Source organism: Oryx dammah, unplaced genomic scaffold (assembly GCF_014754425.2).
Source record: "Oryx dammah isolate SB20612 unplaced genomic scaffold, SCBI_Odam_1.1 HiC_scaffold_24, whole genome shotgun sequence".
NCBI classification, from domain to species: Eukaryota; Metazoa; Chordata; class Mammalia; order Artiodactyla; family Bovidae; genus Oryx; species Oryx dammah.
In genome coordinates, this window is record NW_024070208.1 from 11,062,303 (window position 1) to 11,082,280 (window position 19,978).

Genomic DNA, 19,978 nt, shown 5'->3' on the forward strand with positions numbered 1-19,978 from the left:
TCTGAGGATAAAGCAGTAAGCAACCCCCTCTCTGATGCCTGTCTGGCCTCTAGCTCCTCCATCCCCAGCTGAGCAGATCTGTGCCTGCCTTCCTTTACCTGCCCCCTACCTCTTGGAGCAAAGGCACTGAAAACCTTCCCGTGGACTTCAGCTCTAACCTCTCTCTTGCCTTTCAGCAAGTTGTCCAACTACTTCCCTGCCTTCATCATCTCCTGCTCACTACATCTGTCTGAAAAACCAGCCCAGCGTCCCTTTAGTTTAAGCCCCCATCAGCGTTAACTGGACTTAATGTACACAATGCTTTACTGTTGGTGAAGAGCTTCTGTGTTCCTTATATTGCAGAACCCTCACCTCAACTCTGAGATCAGTGGGAATTACCCACTTCATTTAACAAATTCAGAAACAAAATGCCTAGACCAGGATACCACCATCCTGGCTCCTCAAATTCTCTACATTCTAACTTAAAATAATGTAGCGCTTCCCAGGTGGCGCTAGTGGTAAAGAACCCTCCTACCAGTGCAGAAGACGTAAGACACTCAGGTTCGATCCCTGGGTCAGGAAGATCCCCTGGAGGAGAAAATGACAACCCATTCCAGTATTCTTGCCTGGGAAATCCCATGGACAAGGGAGGCTGGCAGGCCCCAGTCCATGGGGTTGCAAAGAGTCGGACACGACTGAAGCAACTTAGCACGTGTGCATACCTCACCTACTTCCAAAAAAGATGTGACTATTATATTATTCATCTTTAATAGGAGATATTTTATTTTCTGGGTCTTTTAGATATTGACAAGTAGAGTTTTGGAAGTACACAGTGGCAGTTACCCCTGCCTTATGCTTATTCCCAAGTCCCAAGTCTGGCCTAAAATGACCCCTCTTTCTCACAAGGAGCTCCCTGAGCCAATGCCTCACTTTTTCCCTCATGTTTGCTTATTTATTTGGCTGTGCCAGGCCTTAGTTGCAGCATGTGCAATCTAGTTCCCTGACCAGGGATCGAACCTGGGCCCACTGCTTTGGGAGCGCAGAGTCTTAGCCACTGGACCACCAGGGCAGTCCCTCTTCCCCTTTCTTAACTGAGCTCCTAGAACCTGATCTTCTTTCCTGGGCATTTAGCTCTATTAGCATCATATATCATCATGCTATCATTTTATTATCACTATTTATTACTAACCCATCACACTGAAAGTGTGCAATAACACAGCTGTCCTCCCCACTAACCATTAACATCTCTTATACCCCAGGGCCTCCCACTAGAGACAGCACCACAATAATGACCTACATACTCCTGGTTCAGTTCTTCCTAAAAATCATTCATGATCCCCTCTTTATTGACAATCCTGCAAAATAAAAAAGCATTCATTCTCCAAGGTTTCCCAGAGTGCCCACACTGACATTCATATTGTGCTCTGTATTTCTTTGCCTGTCCTGTCCACATGATCATAACCCCCAAAAGGCAAATGGTTTAACCCAACTGTTAAGCCCGCAGCAGAGCATACTTCCACACTCTGAAAGTTGCTTAGTAAAATGTTTTTGATCCTGGTACTCAGTTGACAGTGGTAAAAGTAAAAGCCATTAGGTCTGTGATTAATGAAGATACTTATATGCAAGTTTCCCCAAGCACCAGTGAGAGGACGTGTAATTCCATTACCAATACTCAATCTTTCACTCTTGGGGGATTTCCTCACTAATTAGTCTGAAGCTGTAATTTAGCCTATACTTTAAGGAATGTGTCACATGGGGACACTTCTAATTTATTTCTGACCTTCCTTGAATTTAGAGGCACATATGCCTTTGACCGGCATTTCTCCCAACTGTTATTTTCTTGCTACAAAAAAAAAAAAAGTAATAATTGTCCAATACTTGAGAAAGGGAGACCAGCTCAGACTATGTACCCTGGCACTCAGCCTGTCTAAAGGTTTTGTCCAGCCCTCTTGCTGTTCCTTCAAGCCTGCCATCTAATAACCATGCAGAATGAGATCTGTACTAGATTACAGGGTCTTTGAAATGAAAGAGGAAATGTAAGCAGAAGTGAAGTGCGGCACACCTGGGTGGGAATTTTAAGAGCCAATGCACAATTTGCTGTATTCCTTCTTCCTTCTGCCGTGTCAAGGAGAAAGTTCCAGATGGTGGCTTCTCCATCAGTCTGGGTCCCCAAGGAAAGACAACAGATCCCCCAGCCTTACTGAGATGGATATGCAGAGTAAGCAAGAAACATCCCTGTGGTTTTAAGTCACTAAGATTTGGGGGGCTGCTTGTTGCTGAAGCATAACCTAGCCCATCCTGACTGCTACAATTATCCCAAATTAAGGAACTCCCATCACAGACTTCAACAAGTTATATTTTGCTATTGCCCCTTGAATTTCCTCCTGGAAGCCTAGCTCTTCACTTGACCTCAGTGAGCAGCCTTTCTCATCCCTATAGATTCTACAGCTCCTTAGCACCATAATCCTCCTCTGGAAATGTTCTACTCATGACAGTCCACTCCTGGAAAAAGCCACTCCAGTCCTCCTCTTCCAGAAATCCAGCAAAAGCCTCCACAGGGTTTGATGGAAAGGTGTATAATCCATCACATATCCTACATTGTTCCTTCCCCCTAGCTCCCAGCCCTGGAGGGCCCAGGGCCCGGCAGGGCCCCCCCCCCTCGCCACAAAGGGAACAAGAGTCACCCAGTCGCCATGTCCTGACAGCCTGTCACATTATTTTGCTCTGTAGGAGCTCTGATCCCTCCATCCAATCCCTCCATAGACCACGGGCCTCTATACAAGTTCCTGCAGGCAAAGCAAAGCAAGATTGATGCCCTGCAAACGGCCAGCCGTGCCCAGGAGGGCTGTGGGTTCAATGCACGGAGCAGCCCATTCTTTCCCACCTCAGGTTCCCACACTGGAGGCCAAAGCCGGAGCTCAGAGCCAGGACAGCAAGAATTCAACCCTTATTGATCTTGGAACACAAATAAGCCACCACACTCCCCTAACCACTCTAGCCCCCTCCCGTCCCCTCCTCGAGGTTACTCTGAAGGCCCTGGGCCTTCTTGAACTAACCAGTGAGTCACAGTGCCCTTTGCACAGAGAAGCGGGATCAAGAGAGGATTCTGAAAGGTTGGGGAAGAAATATACTCATTTCCACATTGGCTGCAGAGCCGCCCATCTCTTAATCCCACTCCCACCAGTGTTCTTCTTTCTCCTCTGTGCTCAGTCGTGTCTGACTTTGAGACCCTGTAGACTGTAGCCCTGCAGGCTCCTCTGCCCATGGGATTCTCCAGGCAAGAATACTGGAGTGGGTTGCCATGCCCTCCTCCAGGGGATCTTCCCAACCCGGGGATCCAACCTCTATCTCCTTTCTTGCCTCTCCTGCATTGCAGGTGGATTCTTTACCGCTGAGTTATGGGGGAAACCCTTCTTTCCCCACTAGTCCCTGTTAAAGCAAATTGTGTATGAGCCCTGAAGCTGAGTTAGGCTGATAAAGAACCACAAATCAGCATTAATGCCCCTGGTCATATGCATCCCAGTTCCTGCAGTTAAAAGCCACCAATGGGTTTAATCCTAAGAGCAGAGTGCTGGGGACCGTCAAGCAGTACATAGAAGAATGACTTCATCTAAATTCCCTGAGAGATTTCATAGACCAAAGCACCTCTGAAGGACAAAAAGACAACTGTAAAATTACCTGAAAATAAATGCTTCTAAAGTGTTCAGAAAGAATCGAGGGTGAGGGGGACAAGGAGGCTGATAACTAATCCATCAGCTCATTTTTTTTTTTTTTGATCCCACCTCTAGACTTTTTTTTTTTCCAAGGCCTCAGCCTGTCACCATGCAGTTTATCAGCTGTCACTCCATCTCGATTCTGGGTGACATGAGATCAATGGCCTAAAACTGCTCTCAGATCTGCAGAGAAATTTATAACACCAGGCTCTGCCGTGTCCTGCCTGGGCCCAGGTCCCAGGGCTCTGAGGGAGAGGCCGACTTCATTTCCATTTCAAAAGTGGATTGTGACCCACTTGGAACTGGAGAGTTCAAGCCATCAGATGCAAAGGAAGGCCTGGGTCAGAAGTCTTGCACACTTATACTCACCAAACAATGACTTTGAGGAATGGAAAAAAAAAAAGACTAGTCAATGATTAAAATTCTCTCTGCCTGGATAAGGCTTTAGCTTCCTGCTTAATTTCTTTGGGGATTTATTAATACCAAAAGCTAAAATTTGCAGCAACATGTTTTAGACTCAGAAAGCAATTAGTTCATCCCATTTATCTAACTGCAGAATTCTTGTGCATGATTTGAGCAGAGATTTATGGGGGTTTTGCTTCTCATGGAAGGTTCCTTTGGTTTTCTATAACCTTTCTTTTCCATCATAAACTCTGTAATTGGTTTTAATTTGGTCTCAAAGTGGCCAGGCTTCCCTGGTGTCTCAGATGATAAAGAATCCATCTGCAATGCAAGATACCTGAGTCAGGAAGATCCCCTGGAGAAAGAAATGGCAACCCACTCCAGTATTCTTGCCTGGAGAATCCCATGGGCAGAGGAGCCTGGCGGGCTACAGTCCGTGGGGTCGCAAAGAGTCAGACACGACTGAGCGACCAACACTTTCACTTTACAAAGTGCCCATGAACCAGAAACAAGATCCCAGGAGCCCGAGTCATATCCCATACCCCGCACTTTCTAACCAAAGGGTTCCAGAGAAAAAAAATTTTTTTATCTTGGCCACACCAAGTGACATGCAGGACCTTAGTTCCCCAACCCACGGGTGTGATCAAACCCATGGCCCCTGCTTTGGGAGCTCTGGCTCAGAGTTAACCACTGGACCTTCAGGGAAGTCCCTCCATGGAAATTCCAAATGCCTCCCTGCCATAGGAAATCCTGGGGTGATAAGGCGGAGGCCAGCTCTCGTCCCTCAACCTCACCCCAAGATGTGGCCAGATATGGAACCGCTCCATGCCCACCACCATTTGGCTGGACAGATGCCCAACAGAAGGCACGCTGAGGGGACTCCAGACTTGCCCCTGGCTAAACCCAGAGAAACCTCAGTTTTCTGAGCAAAAAGAAAACCCTCCCTCTCACTGCTGTCCACCCACCTTCTGCTTGCAACCAGACATCCAAGAGGAGGTCCCCGGAGGAACTGTATTCTGCAGAGGACCAGTCATGGCTGGAGCTTTACCAACCAGCTCCTCCCACACCACTGGCCTTGGCAACCTCTGACTCATAGAGCAGGCAGCACTGAACCATCAGGAATCACAGTCCTCTGGCTGAGCACACACAGCAGGTGCCATCTCAGCCCACGCCTCCCTGTGCTGAGTCTCATGGGAATCCGCTGGAACACTGACCCCCAGTCCACAAGGGCACCTTGAGACAGTAGCCCTTCACCTTCCTCCCAGACCAAAGTCCACCATTTTAGGCTTATTGCCTCCTTCCCTGCCTCTCCTTCCCTCTCCCTTTGCTCCAGTGACCCCACTGATCTCAGGGGTGACATCTTTCAACAGCCCCCCATCGCCTTAAGAATAAAAGTGGCATTCCTTAACGTGGCGTGTGAAGCACCTGCACACCCGTCCTGGCTTTCTTCATCCTTCTGCTGTACCCCAGCCCCTCATGGCCCCCTGCACTCCAGCCCTCCGACCCTCGTGCCTCTGAGTTTGTTGTTCCTTCAGCAAGAAGTCTCATTCGCCTCCACTCTTCTTCCTCCCTTTCTACCCTTTAGCTAATTTCTACTTATCCTTCAAAACTCAGCTTAAATGTCACCTCCTCCAGGAAGCTTTCCCTGAGTGCCTCCAGTTCCCAGGGCAGTAAGCCCCGCCCCCTTCCCCTGGGCTCACCCGGCAGGAAGTGGGCCCCTGCACGTGATCGTGTATTCCACCCTGAAAGGACTGTGCGCAGCACCTGGGGTCAGCAGCTGCACTTCTAACTCCGGTTCTGTCTCCTCCCTCTTGTCTCCCCCCTGCCTCTGGACTGGGCAGCAGTTTCTATCATTTCTTTTCTTCTTTTTCTAAATAACCTTTATATTAAAACCATTTCAATTTACAGGAAAATGGTTATGATAGCACAGAGAGTTCCCCTCAACTCCACACCGTTTCCCCTGCTATTAGCATCTTACACTGGTATGGTACAATGGTCACAGTTCATGAGCCGTGCTGATACATTGTTATTATCTGAAGCCCATCCTTTATGGAGGTTTCCTTGGTCTTTCCCTGGTGTCCTTTGGTTGTTGTTGTTGTTCTGGGATACTCCATTACACTCAGTTGTCATGCCTCCCGCCCTGTTTCTCTTAAGAGGGACAGCTTCTCAGACTTCCCTTGTTTTTGATGACCTTGTCAGTTTCGAGGAGTCCTGGCAGGGTATTTTGCAGGACATCCTTAGTTTGTGTTTGCCTGATGTTTCTCTTATAATTAGACCGGGATTCTGTGTTCTGGAGGTAAAGCGCCACTTTCTTATCACATCTTATCAAGGGTGCATACTACACACGATACGTCAGCGTTGATGCTGACCCTGATCTTGTGGAGGAGGTGGTGTTCTTCCGCTTTCTGCGTGTAAAGGCCCTCTTTCTCCCTCCTTTCCACACCGTCCTCTTAGGAGGGATGTGCACGGCTCACAGCTGAGGACGGGGGCTTCTTCTCAGCCTCCTACAAGGGAGAGTATCTACATAAACTACATGAAAGATTGGTCTCTTCTCTCCCATTTATTGATATCACTGTGGATCATTTGTTTTCTGTTTTAAGTCCCTGGTCCCATAACACATACCACGGAGTCTGGTACTGAGTGAGTTCTCCATAGGGTTTGTTGAGAGAACAAGGGTATATGAAGCCAGTGATCTATGTACCTTCAAAATTCTTATGTTGAAACCCTAGGTTCTAATACCACAGAATGTGGTGATATTTGGAGCCTGGGCCTTTAGAGAGGTTTTTCAGGTCAAATGAGGTCATAAGGGTGGGTCCTAATCCAATATGACAGGTGTCCCCTGTAAGAAGAGGAAGAGATACCAAGCAAGTGCACACAGAGAAAAGACCAGGTGAGGCTCTGCAAGCGAGGAGAGAGGCCTCAGGATGAAGCAGTCCTACCTGCACCTTGATCTTGGCCTTCCAGCTTCCGGAACTGTTAGGAAATAAATCTCTGTTGTTTAAGCCGTGCAATCTATGACATCTGTTAGGGCGACCCGAGGAGACTAACAGAAGGGAACCACAGGATCAGACATCATATCAGCTCCACGTAAATCATAGGAGGTCACCATGCTTCTGGGCATCCTAGGAGGGGCAGTCCTTTGGAATATTCCTTCCCCACTCCCCGAATTATGGGTCACTGTCCATTAAATATTTGTACCTGTAAGTGGTTTCAGTGATGATACAAGGTTTCTGTGGAAATCTGTGGTGAAAAGTTTACGGAAAACTCCTTTTTTGCCACCATCTGATCTCTTAAATCAGAGATTAAGGTACCAAAATATTTTGAAATGACATGAGGGCTCAAAAGTTACTTGAAGCCTCAATGACCATCTTTTTCCTTCTGAGGGATCTGTACACCTACTACAATGTCTACTATTAGTTCCAGAAAGGGGTCCAGGGTCGGGGACAGGAAACCAAGGCAATGTAAATAGGAAATGGGAGAGGTTTTATTTTTCTCTATTTTCTGAACAAATCCCTCACCTATAAAAGACTTAAGATTATATGGCCTATGATTTTTCTTCCCTTTTGCTTTAAAAAGAGATAATAACTACCATCATCAGGGTTTCCTAAGCACCTGATATGATATTATCTTACATAGTTCTTAAGACAGTCTTGAATGTGAAAGTGAAGTCGCTCAGTCGTGTCCAACTTTTTGCGACCCCGTGGACTGTAGCCCTCCAGGTTCCTCTGTCCATGGGATTCTCCAGGCAAGAATACAGTGGGTTGTCATTTCCTTCTCCAGGGGATCGTCCCAACCCAGGAATCGAATCCAGGTCTCCTGAACTGCAGGCAGCTGCTTTATCCTCTGAGCCACCAGGGAAGCCGTAAGACAGTCTTACAAGATACTGTTATTATCCCCATTTTGCAGATGAAGCAACTAAGATACAGAAAGATCAACTAACTTGCCCAGAGCCACACAGCAAATCAATAGTAATGTTCATATTCGAACCTAAGCAGAATGATTGCAGAGCCTGCAGTCAACAGCCATGTCTTCTTTTCAGGTTAAGTGGGTATGCCAGAGCATCCTGACACACAAAAGGATGAGTGGCCCAGGACCTGGAAATGGTCTAGGGTTTGTGAGCACCTGGCACTTGGATCAATCCAAAATCAGAGTTTAAACACCACTTACCTTCACCCCCACACTGTCTCATTATCTGACTGCTGAGTTTCAATCAGCATGCTGAGGAATGTGTTGCTCTGTGGTTTGGTATAAATGTTTAAATTCACTATGCCAGTTTTGACAGACCAACAAATGTGGTTGGAGGGGGGTGTGGATCTTTCTTTAAAATACAAAGTAAGCAGTCGAAGGAAAGAGCTTGGTTGCATTTCTAGAGACCAAATCCCAGTAAAACCCAGCGACTGAGCAATTCTAAGAGATGTCTACAAAGCGTGCTTTAGTTACAAGAATGAATTGGATGCCTCTGAAGAGCTGCCTCTGTTCTCTGTTTGGACAAACACTTTCTGCCAACTTCCCTGGAAGCTTTATCTGATAGAGTGAGCCTGTTGGAAAAGAAACGGTGGGCTCTAGCTTTTTTCTTTTTCTTTTAAGTTAAAAGGCTAAAAAATAACCCCTGTCTCCATCCATCCTTAGAATTACACTTTCCTGCAAAGTTCTTTTCCTGGTAGATATAATCCTAATTAAAAATAAATTACATGCTGTATAGAATTTGAAAGGGAAAAGATAATCCTATTACGTATGAGAGTATATCCCGATTTTCCTTCCCGCGAAACTGTGGGAGATATCAGATCTGGCTGCACCCCCCATTGTCGCGGCTTTGAAAACTTTCCTGGAGCCCTAATCCGTCACGTGACGCCCGTGTCAATCTCGGGGTCTGCACGCGAGTTTCACAAAGCGGGCATTATGCTGGGTCCCGGGGGCGCGGCTCGGCGGGGCCCGCAATATTTGCATGCCGAGAAAATGCCGGCCATTGTGGGGTCGCATTTGTTCTCAGGATTGCGAGAGACAGTTGCCGGCTAAGTTGCTAAAAGCAGGGGCTCCTTTCAGCCAGTCCCGGCCTTTGGTATGAAAACAAGCGGATTGGAGAGGCTTTGTGGGCCGGTCGGCGCCTGGGGAAGGCGAGCGGCCGCCCCTCCGCCTCCGCCTCCAGGCCCACCTCCCAGGACATTTTGCTTCCCGGGGGAGGTGCGGTAGGCGCTGATGCGCTGTTTTAAATCGTATTTCCATAATCTGGAGGCTGCCGGCGGAGGGTCTCATTCTGCTCGCGTGCCTTCACACCCCCACGGCCGGCTCGGAAAGGCCTCCGCGTGCCTGCCGCGGCAGCTGCTCGCCGCCCTGCTCCCGGGCTCCCAACTCCCGGCTCCGCTCTCCCCGGCGTCGCGGCGATCGCTGCCCCTTCCGAGCCGCGAAGGAACCGGCCGTGGATGAGATGCTTTTGGCTCCTATCATCTCCATACCCCTCCTCCCGTCCCTTGGTCTTTCCCTCTTCTCCCTCGTCCCCGACCCCACCACCTGCACGCCCTTATTTCAGTCTTCAGAAGGAACATGGTGACGTGCAAGCGCTTTGACTAAAAATATTGGGGAGTTCCCATTCTCCAGCCAAGCCCCAAACCCAGATTTAAACGGCGCGCCCTGGCCTCCCACGGTTCAGCCCTGTACCGAGAGGTGCAGGGGGCGCAGGGGGGCGCTGGCATAGGGTGCGGCTCCCAGCCACTGAGCAAGTGTCTACTCACGGGAACCGCTGGAGAGATCTTTTCTCCGCGACTCGGACCCCGATGCCCTCTCCATTCGCCCCCTAACCCCCTCCCCTGTTCTTGGCTCTGCCGCCCCGCAGCAGCCCAGGGCGGATCTGAACTCTCTGGGTTACGCGGGGAGAGGCCGCTGTCCTGCCGCCGAGTTCTGAATCTGCTCGCTTGGCGTCCGTGCCGGCCGGGAAGGGGACGAGGAGCGAGCGCGAGATCCCGGGAGTGCCATAGGTCACCAGCAGGCCCCCAGGCCGGGGTGGGAGCCCTGCTCGGGGAGAAGCCGGGAAGGGGTTTTAATGTGCATCCTCTCCGAGAAATCTCTCCAGGGCCGGAGCAGAGAGAGAGAAAGAGCAAGCTGCGAACTGGCAGTGGGAAGGGGAAAAGTGCAAGAGAAAGCTGGAAATCGGGCTCCGGTAGGGGGCGTCGCGCTTTCCGCGTTCCTGCGCGGCTGCGTCTCCGATGCATGCTACAACCTCTTCGCTTTTGGCGTTCCTAGGCCAGCAGGACGGAGCAGGTGGGGAAGGGAATCGAGAGGCACGATCGCGCTGCACGGTCCAGCGCACAGGGCACCCCCACCTAAGTCTCAAGAGCTTTTACGAGGCCTAGGGCTGCATCTTTTGCTCTCTGGCAACTCCAGAGCCGCCGTTACCCTCACTGCCCACCGAGTTCCTCGGTCTCCCTGCTCTGGGAAGACTCCTGTATCTCTTCCGAAAAGACCCCAGATACACCCCCTCGGGTTAAGGGGCAAGGAAAACACAGGTAGGATGTCAGCAGGACTATAATCAGGATTCAGAAGAACGTTTACAAACTTCAGTCTGCTAATCAAGTCTTTCGCCTTGGAAAAAATAGAGAAAGAAAACTCCCTGTGGGTGACTTTTGTTTTTAACCTCTTGTCCTTCGTGTGTATTTGCACACCCTGCTCAATAAATCTCTTCAATAAGCATCAGTAAGAATCTGTCTTGTGGGTGACTGGAGGCCCATCTCCCAGATCTTCGGGGATGTTGGGGGTGGGGGGATACCTGTGAGGGCAGCGTAAGCCTGGGGCCAGCCGGGCGCGGGGCGGGGGGGCGGGGGGCGCCCAGCTCAGAGCTGGCAAAGCCAAAGCTCCACACTTTCGCAGGCAGATGGTTAAGTTTTCCCCCCAGGTTCGTGCCAGGTTTCAGCGTCCTGCTGTGATTTTGTTCTTCTGGAACGGGATGAGTATTGCTTCCCAGAGTGGCCCTATTAGAACAAAAAGAAAATCCTCTAAATAGGCGGAACAAGGCATCAGGAGGGAGAGTTCTCTAAATGCTCTTTAATACGAGCTGGGTATTGTGTGGAATTCAGCGCCCATCACCGTTTAGCAGGAGAGTTATGGCAGTGATTGGGGATGAATAGAGGAACATAATGGATACATGTGGCGTTTGCTCATTATATTCAAGTTAGCCCAACTCCGCTGTGGAAACTGTTCAACTTTCTCTCCCCTTAGCTTGTCACAGTTAAATAATACAGACATTGGGGCCTCCAATGGGATCGCTTGCCACGCCATTCTATTTCCACTACTAACGAGGGCTTCATAAGCCTTTGATACAGTCTGATCTTTGAAACCTTTCCAAATCTCCTCAAGCTTATGCTAAATCCTATTTGGAACTTTTTTTTTTTTCCCCTTGCCTGCTAGCGCCCAGGGCTTAAGAAAGCCATTTGGACAGTGACATGCATACTAACACGTCTCAGAGCTCTTTTCTGAAAAGGAAGGGGCAGCTCCGATCACCGGGGCTCACACGAGCAAAACACAATTCCGTACACAAATTTGAATAAAATCAATTTCCCCTTATCCTTCGAGCTCCTCAATCTAGAGGCTATTTCCGAGCGCCGTGGGAAGTTGGGAAAGAAGGAGAACTGAGCCTCAGCCGGCAGAGCAAGTCTGAAGAGAGAGCGGGGGGGCCGCGAGCGATTTCAAAGCCTCTGGGGCGAAAAAAAACAAAAAAATACAGAGTGGGTGTGGGGTCTCAAGCCACGAGGGCGAAATCCCAGAGCGATTGCTCTCGGTTCAAGCGGCCGACACAGGAGGGGCACAACTAACAGAACCATCCGCTCCTGTAACGCCGGCGACCTGTGCCAAGTCCTCTGCACGCAGAGGGCTGACAGGGGATGAAAAAAGCCAAAGGAGTTAAAGAAACAAAGGAAAGATTCTCTATTTTCCCTTTCTTGTTTTCTCCTCTAAGCCCCTCCACCGTAAGGGGATCGTCAGGAGCTGGCGTAGCGGCAGCGCTAGAGCCAGGCCGCCATTGGCTGCCCAGCTCGGGTGATTTGCATTTCGGCGGCTATAAAAGCGGAGGCGGCTCACAGCCGCGCAGCTCCAGCCCGAAGAACGAAGGGGAATGTGCTGAGTGTGGGCGGGATCCACGCGTCCTCCGAGCCCGCCGGAGCTTCGGAGCTGCAGCCTGCAGACTTCTCCTGCACAGGGCTCGCAAAAGAAGCGTGCACTCGGGAGCCTGGGACTCACGCCCGGACCTGCAAACCACAGAGGAAATCGCTCGCTCAGCATTTTGGAATAGCGCTTGGGGCTGGCGGCATGAGTCCAGCCAGGCGCGGGGGCAGCCCCTGCCTTTTCCCCTTGCAGCTCTTCAGCCTCTGCTGGGTGCTCTCGCTGGCCCAGAGCAAGACTGTGAGATACAGCACCTTCGAGGAGGATGCCCCCGGCACGGTCATCGGGACCCTGGCCGAAGACCTGCATATGAAAGTGTCCGGAGACACAAGCTTCCGCCTGATGCAGCAGTTCAACAGCTCGCTGATCCGAGTGCGCGAGGGCGACGGGCAGCTGACCGTCGGGGACGCGGGCCTGGACCGAGAGCGGCTGTGCGGCCAGGCCCCTCAGTGCGTGCTGGCCTTCGACGTAGTCAGCTTCTCCCAGGAGCAGTTCCGGCTGGTGCACGTGGAGGTGTCGGTGAGGGACATCAACGACCATGCGCCGCGCTTCCCCCGGGCCCAGATTCCCGTGGAGGTGTCCGAGGGCGCGGCGGTGGGCACGCGCATCCCCCTGGAGGTGCCCGTGGACGAGGACGTGGGCGCCAACGGGCTGCAAAGCGTGCGCCTAGCCGAGCCCCACAGCCCCTTCCGCGTGGAGCTGCAGACGCGCGCGGACGGTGCCCAGTGCGCCGACTTGGTGCTGCTGCAGGAGCTGGACCGCGAGAGCCAGGCCACCTACAGCCTGGGGCTGGTGGCCCAGGACGGCGGCCGACCGCCGCGCTCCGCCACGGCCGCCCTCAGCGTGCGAGTGCTGGACGCCAACGACCACAGCCCGGCCTTCCCGCAGGGCGCCGTGGCCGAGGTGGAGCTGGCTGAGGACGCGCCCGTGGGCTCGCTCCTGCTAGACCTGGAGGCGGCGGACCCCGACGAGGGCCCCAACGGCGACGTGGTGTTCGCCTTCGGGGCCCGCACCCCGCCCGAGGCGCGCCGCCTCTTTCGCCTGGACCCGCACTCCGGCCGCCTCACCCTGGCGGGGCCCGTGGACTACGAGCGCCAGGACACTTATGAACTGGACGTGCGGGCGCAGGACCGCGGCCCCGGGCCCCGCGCCGCCACCTGCAAGGTCATCGTGCGCCTCCGCGACGTCAATGACAACGCTCCGGACATCTCCATCACCCCGCTGGCCGCCCCGGCCGCGCCTGCTGCCTCGCCCTTCCCCGCCGCCGCCGCCGCTCTTGGTGGGGCGGAGGCCACCTCGTCGACCCGGCCTGGGACGCCAGAGGCGGGCGCCATCTCGCTGGTGCCGGAGGGGGCGGCGCGCGAGAGCCTGGTGGCGCTGGTCAGCACCTCGGACAGGGACTCGGGCGCCAACGGGCAGGTGCGCTGCGCCCTCTACGGGCACGAGCACTTCCGGCTGCAGCCGGCCTACGCGGGCAGCTACCTGGTGGTGACCGCCGCGTCCCTGGACCGCGAGCGCATCTCCGAGTACAACCTGACGCTGGTGGCCGAGGACCGCGGCGCGCCCCCGCTGCGCACAGTGCGGCCCTACACGGTGCGCGTGGGCGACGAGAATGACAACGCGCCGCTCTTCACGCGGCCGGTCTACGAGGTGTCAGTGCGCGAGAACAACCCGCCCGGGGCCTACTTGGCCACGGTGGCCGCCAGGGACCCGGACCTGGGCCGCAACGGCCAGGTCACCTACCGGCTGCTGGAGGCCGAGGTGGGCCGAGCTGGGGGCGCCGTGTCCACTTACGTCTCCGTGGACCCAGCGACAGGGGCCATCTACGCGCTGCGCAGCTTCGACTACGAGACGCTTCGCCAGCTCGACGTGCGCATCCAGGCGAGCGACGGGGGCTCCCCTCAGCTCTCCAGCAGTGCCCTGGTGCAAGTGCGGGTGCTGGACCAGAACGACCACGCCCCGATCCTGGTGCACCCGGCGCCGGCCAACGGCTCCCTGGAAGTGGTGGTCCCCGGGCGCACAGCGAAGGACACGGCGGTGGCGCGCGTGCAGGCCCGGGACGCAGACGAGGGTGCCAACGGGGAGCTGGCCTTCGACCTGCTGCAGCAGGAGCCGCGAGAAGCCTTCGCCATCGACCGCCGCACCGGGGAGATCGTGCTCACCAGCGACCTCTCGCAGGAGCCGCCTGGCCAAGTCTTCCGGGCGCTGCTGGTCATATCCGACGGCGGCCGCCCCCCTCTCTCCACCACCGCCACGGTCAGCTTCGTGGTGACGGCGGGCGGCGGACGCGGGCTGGCGTCGCCAGCAGGCGCGGGGAACCCGGAGCGCTCTCGCCCGCCCGGCTCGCGGCTCGCGACGTCGGGGCCGGCGCTGCAGTGGGACACGCCGCTGATCATCATCATCGTGCTGGCCGGGAGCTGCACGCTGCTGCTGGCCGCCATCATCGCCATCGCCACCACCTGCAACCGCCGCAAGAAGGAGGTGCGCAAAGGGGGGCCCCGCCGGGAAGAGCGGCCCGGGGCGGCGGGCGGCGGAGCCTCGGCTCCCGGCTCCCCGGAGGAGGCCGCCCGGGGAGCCGGGCCCAGGCCCAACATGTTCGACGTGCTCACCTTCCCTGGCAGCGGCAAAGCGCCCTTTGGCAGCCCCGCGGCCGACGCGCCCCCGCCCGCGGTCGCCGCCGCGGCCGAAGTGCCGGGCTCGGAGGGCGGCGGTGCCACCGGGGAAAGCGCCTGTCACTTGGAGGGGCAGCAGCGGCTCCGCGGCGCGCACGCCGAGGTGAGGCCTTCCTTCGGCCGGGCGCCGCGCTCGGTGCTCCGCGGACAGGCTGGGGGAAGGGACTGGACGGGCCTGGGGGTGCGTGCGCGGGAGACGCCTAACCTGTCGCACTTGTTTTTTTTTGTTTTGTTTTGTTGTGTTTTCTGTCCAACCCTCACCCCTGCTTGCTGCCCCCATCCCTGGCTGCAGCCCTACGGCGCCTCCCCCGGCTTCGGCAAGGAGCCGGCGCCCCCTGTGGCTGTCTGGAAGGGACATTCCTTCAACACCATCTCCGGCCGGGAAGCAGAGAAGTTCAGCGGCAAAGACAGCGGCAAAGGGGACAGTGACTTCAACGACAGCGATTCCGACATCAGCGGGGACGCTCTGAAGAAGGACCTCATCAACCACATGCAGAGCGGTGAGGGCTCCTCCTTCGCGCCGGTTCAGCGCGCCCTCCCCGCCCCGCCCCGCCCTTGCTTTCCCCCGAGCCTCTCTTCTGCATCTCGGTTCCCAGACCCCCGCTCCCCCGTCCCCGCATTTTTCTGGCCTTGAGTTCCGGTTTCCAGGCTGCCTCAAACGGTGAATGCCAAAATGCCACGTTGAGACAGCGCCACCGCCTAAATAAACCCCCCATCCTGTTATTAGCTGAGAAGGGGAATTCTTTTATTTATTTATTTATTGCTTCCCTAAAGCGTAGGTAGCTTCGTTTTAAGGTGGCCTTACAGGAAACAGGGCTCATTTCAGATCTAGAACCAGGGCGTTCATCTTCTTACACGCTTCCCTTCTCAGCCTTCCTGCCCCTGACCGTTCGCGTAACCTCAGTAACCATCGTGCCTGTGTTTCTCCCTTGCGTTTCTCTTTTCTGTTAGGCTTGTGGGCGTGCACCGCGGAGTGTAAGCTCCTGGGCCACTCTGACCGCTGCTGGAGCCCCTCCTGCGCTGGAGGGCCCAGCACTCACGCCTCGACTCACCCCCCAGCCCAGATGTCGACCTTCTGCAAGAGCACGTCCCTGCCCCGGGATCCTCTGCGCAGGGACAGCTACTACCAGGCCCAGCTGCCCAAGACCGTGGGGCTGCAGAGCGTCTACGAGAAGGTGCTGCACAGAGATTATGACAGGACAGCCACTCTGCTCTCCCCACCTCGGCCAGGGAGGCTCCCAGACTTGCAGGAGATCGGGGTGCCCCTGTATCAGTCCCCCCCTGGCAGGTACCTGTCCCCAAAGAAGGAGGCCAATGAAAATGTGTAAACCCATGCTGCATGTTGTCACTCATACACAGGTCACTCCAGAGACGTCCCTAAGTTATTGACCGGTTTCAGTGTTGTATATAGAAATATGCAAGATGTGCCTTAAAATGAAGTTGTTGGAAGCTATTTCCAATCACATTGGTACTGTTTGGTATTTGCAAACAAAAATGTAGTTAATGTAATTTTTATGAAATGTGTGCAGTATTTAATTTTTTCTTATCATGCTATTGACTTTCATTTCCCTTGCGGCTTGCCATTTTCTTAGTGTTTTTAACCTGTACATGGTGTAATGTAATGTTTGTATATAATGAAATTTTGTTATATTTTTATATAATAAAAGCTAAAGTGGAAGTTATTGCCAAAGGAACTGTCTGTTAGACAAAAAAAAAAAATATGTTGGGATTACTTAATGGAAATTTATCTTTCACCTGAAACAACCTAGTGTTTGAGAAGTTTTGCCTGGCCAAGTATAACTTGTATATCTGTGGTAGATTTCAATTGTTATTTAATTACATTTGGTTTTCTGTAAACCGTGTCACTTATAAGCACAGTAATAAAGGATTTGTCATGTGTTTGAAGAATCTGCTAATTGCTTTTCCTACAGTTGCCTACAGTCAGGCTTTCACAAATAATCTGAGTAGCAGAATTAAACTTTTTTTCAAGTGCTAATTATTTGGGCATTATTAGTGTTCACAGCAACTTTAAATCTGTGGGATTTCAAGTATTGGCATCTCAGTCAAGTATATTGGTTGCTTTTGTAAAACAAATGCCTCTCCGTATACATCAGGCATACTATAAAATTCCTGCCCTCATTTATTTACTCAACAAATGTTTATGGAGCATCTACTAAAAAGTGGAGGAAAACTGAGTTTGGACTGTTCTCTCACTAATTAAGCAAACCTCTGTAGAGCTTTTACTAACTGCTATAGCTCCTAAGAACTGGGGTTCAAGATTAAGATGAGATAGTCCCAAGAAGCTCTTAGCTCAAATATTAAGGATTTCAATACCAAAAAGAAACTCAAACTTATGGGTGAAATGATGCTTGGGATGTGTTTTAAAATAGTCTGGAGGAAAGCACAAAGCTACGTGACACAAGACTGAAAACATACTGGTGATGGTCAGTGCTAGCATGGGATTATGTGTGCGTATTTGTGTTTGAAAATGTCCTTAATGAAGGTTTTTAAACACACACACTAAAGACTTACACCTGTCTCATCCTCTGTGCGTTCATTTTATTAGAAATTGATAATGAGAGCTAACGTTGCCTGGATGAGCTTTTATATGAGTGGAGCTCCTTACAAAGATACTCTGCATGAATTATCTCATTTAATCCTCAAACATCCCCCATGAGATGGGAACCACCATTATTTCCACTTTACAGATAAGGAAGCAGGGACACAATTTAGGTAAAACATCCAAAAGTCACGAAGCTAGTAAGTGGCCAGGATAAGATTTAACCAAGATTATTCAAGGCAAGAAAATAAAATGAAATAATGAATTTCTTTTTCTTTTTAACTTGAAAGAAACAAAGAGTTAAGTAGAACCGTCCCAGTGCGTTGCCTTTACTGCCTGATTATTGTTTAGTGCTTTGTATTTGTGAAGTGCCTGTGTTCCTTTATTACTAATTATAGAGAGTGAGGCTCTGTAATGAATAGTGGAGCCCTCAAAGCTGCCTGTTGAAGTCCTAGTTAAAACCAGTGGTGGCTCCAAGCTGAACAGCAGGGTGGACGCACACAAGCGCCCTGCTCCTCATGGCCTGTGCAGAGTTCAGTGGTTTCTGCCAGCAGTTGAGCTGAAAATGCACCTGACGAGCTCAAACAGCCCAGACAGACCTAAGCTCCTGGAACAAAATGCTAGATGTGGCCAGACCCCAGCTAGACCTCCCATTCCCACATCCAAAGCTTTCTTCTTGAGCCAGTCTCTTCAAATGCAGAGCAGAAAAATGAATAATCCCTTATTAGCAGCCTAAAAGCATCCAATCTGTGAATGCATTTGCCAGCTCTTCTCCTTCAAAAGCAAAATAGTGTCATTGTCGTCTTATTTTGTTATCTTATTTTGTGCTCTGCAAACTTGTTTCACTCCCCCCCTAGATTTCGTTTTCAAAATCTCTTTGACTTTACTGTCCTATCTTTCCCTAGAGGAATGACCATTACAAGACCTGATGTTGCTTGGAACTTAAAAAAAAATTTTTTTTAAACAAAATTCAGCCCTTAAAATTGTCTAAATGAAAAAAAAAAAGAGAGAGAGAGAGAAGGGTACAAGGGTACTCATCTAAGAGTCACCAAAAAAAATAAAAAACAAAGAGTCACCAAAGTAACTCTCAGAGAAACAAGAGCTAGAGGAAAGAAGCGCTCTTTTTTCTTGAGAAATGCTGAATCTCAAGCATATTTGTGAGGAAGTATATTGCTTTATTAAGTTAAATGAGATAATATACATGCAGAACACATAGGACCATGTCTGGCCTATAGTAAAACATCCTGTCTTCCTCCTTTCTTGCCTTCCTCTGGAGCCAGTCTCTACTATATTGGTGCAGCCCTATCTGCAATGCGGGAGACCTAGGTTCCATCCCTGGGTCAGGAAGATCCCCTGGAGAAGGGATTGGCTACCCACTCCAGGCTTCTTGCCTGGAGAATCCCATGGACAGAGGAGCCTGACAGTCTATGGTCGATGGGGTCACAAAGAGTCAGACAGCACTGAGCGGCTAATACACACGTCCATCCACTCAGGAAGAGAAAACAGACTCGGGATGTTTGGTCTTGTTCAGAGACGGGTTTGCAATCTTTGTCTCTTCCAGTTTCACTGTGGAGACCAGAGCCTCATAGGCAAGTATGGCTAAAGCAAGTATGGCTTTACAAGAAGCACTCTACAAGCAAGTATAGCCCTCAGACTTGTGATGGTTCCACAAATCCGTCTTTGGAGGTGGAGGCCTACAACCCTGGAGTACCTTCACAGTGAACATTGGGATCTGGAAGGCGCTTGGGGACGTGGGAGGTCACCTTGATAGAGAACTAGAGCCAGACTTTACCTATTTCACTTTTTATGTCTGGCCCCATTGACTTGGATGTCCTACACTTCCTATAATAAAATATCCATCAAAGAAACCACTTCAGAAAATTAAAATGTAAGTGGTTTCCACATCTATTGAAAAATACATTCTGAAATAGAGCGAAAACAGGATGCATGTCTCTAGATACAAATATACACGTACATGGAGAGAAAGAAATATGCGTGTATATAAAATCAGGACGAGTTCCGTGCCACAATTAGCTTAATATCTGGTTTATCTCACTTGGCAAATACAAGCTTTTATCATCTAAAACTTCTACTTTAGAAAATAAGCATATTCACTTTAGTCCTGGATTCAGTAACCACAGGATAATTGGAATGCTGTTAAGTTTTGAAGGCAAACTGAAGCAAAGTAATGTAGTACTTGATGGGGTACTGTGCTTTGCAACAATTCCAAAGGGCTTTGAAAATGCTGTCTAGTTTTCAACAGCTATGCTTCAAGAGAGTATTTATCATTCCATTTCTTCAGAGGGAAATAATCTGCAGTGGAATTCGCCAACAGGTTCAAAGTCACCTACTAAGAGAACAGCAGGCAGAAAGAGACAACGGGCTGGTTTAAAAGCCATCACGTAAGCCACCAGATTAAATGAGCTTCTGCGGCAGGGGCAGGGGAAATCGTCACTCATCAGCAGAAGGCGAGGTTTGCTCCCACAAAACTTGTTTCAGAAATT

General features: G+C 51.5%; 1 protein-coding gene and 1 non-coding gene across 3 annotated transcripts; one reads left to right on the plus strand and one right to left on the minus strand.

Moving 5' to 3' along the window:
• Nucleotides 1-975: 975 nt before the first annotated feature.
• On the minus strand, nucleotides 976-1,048 carry TRNAG-CCC. Its single transcript has one exon. It is a non-coding gene; the product is annotated as a tRNA-Gly (tRNA).
• Nucleotides 1,049-12,198: 11,150 nt separating this feature from the next.
• PCDH8 (protocadherin 8) lies at nucleotides 12,199-16,822 on the plus strand. Of its 2 annotated transcripts, none has more exons than XM_040267155.1 (3): nucleotides 12,199-15,017; nucleotides 15,207-15,414; nucleotides 15,866-16,822. In XM_040267155.1, exons 1-3 carry the CDS (start codon nucleotides 12,390-12,392, stop codon nucleotides 16,240-16,242), a joined length of 3,213 nt encoding a protein of 1,070 aa, XP_040123089.1. In that variant the 5' UTR covers nucleotides 12,199-12,389; the 3' UTR covers nucleotides 16,243-16,822. The 2 variants fall into 2 exon arrangements, with proteins under 2 accessions (XP_040123089.1, XP_040123090.1); XM_040267156.1 differs by having other exon boundaries at nucleotides 12,199-14,723.
• The last annotated feature ends 3,156 nt before the right edge of the window (nucleotides 16,823-19,978 follow it).

What these genes read in the sequence shown, in the direction of transcription:
- PCDH8 (XM_040267155.1), top strand. Translation starts at nt 12,390, where the DNA reads ATGAGTCCAGCCAGGCGCGGGGGCAGCCCCTGCCTTTTCCCCTTGCAG. An exon ending in TCCGCGGCGCGCACGCCGAG is followed by an intron (nt 15,018 to 15,206) that starts GTGAGGCCTTCC and finishes CCCTGGCTGCAG; the next exon opens with CCCTACGGCGCCTCCCCCGG. An exon ending in CATCAACCACATGCAGAGCG is followed by an intron (nt 15,415 to 15,865) that starts GTGAGGGCTCCT and finishes CTTTTCTGTTAG; the next exon opens with GCTTGTGGGCGTGCACCGCG.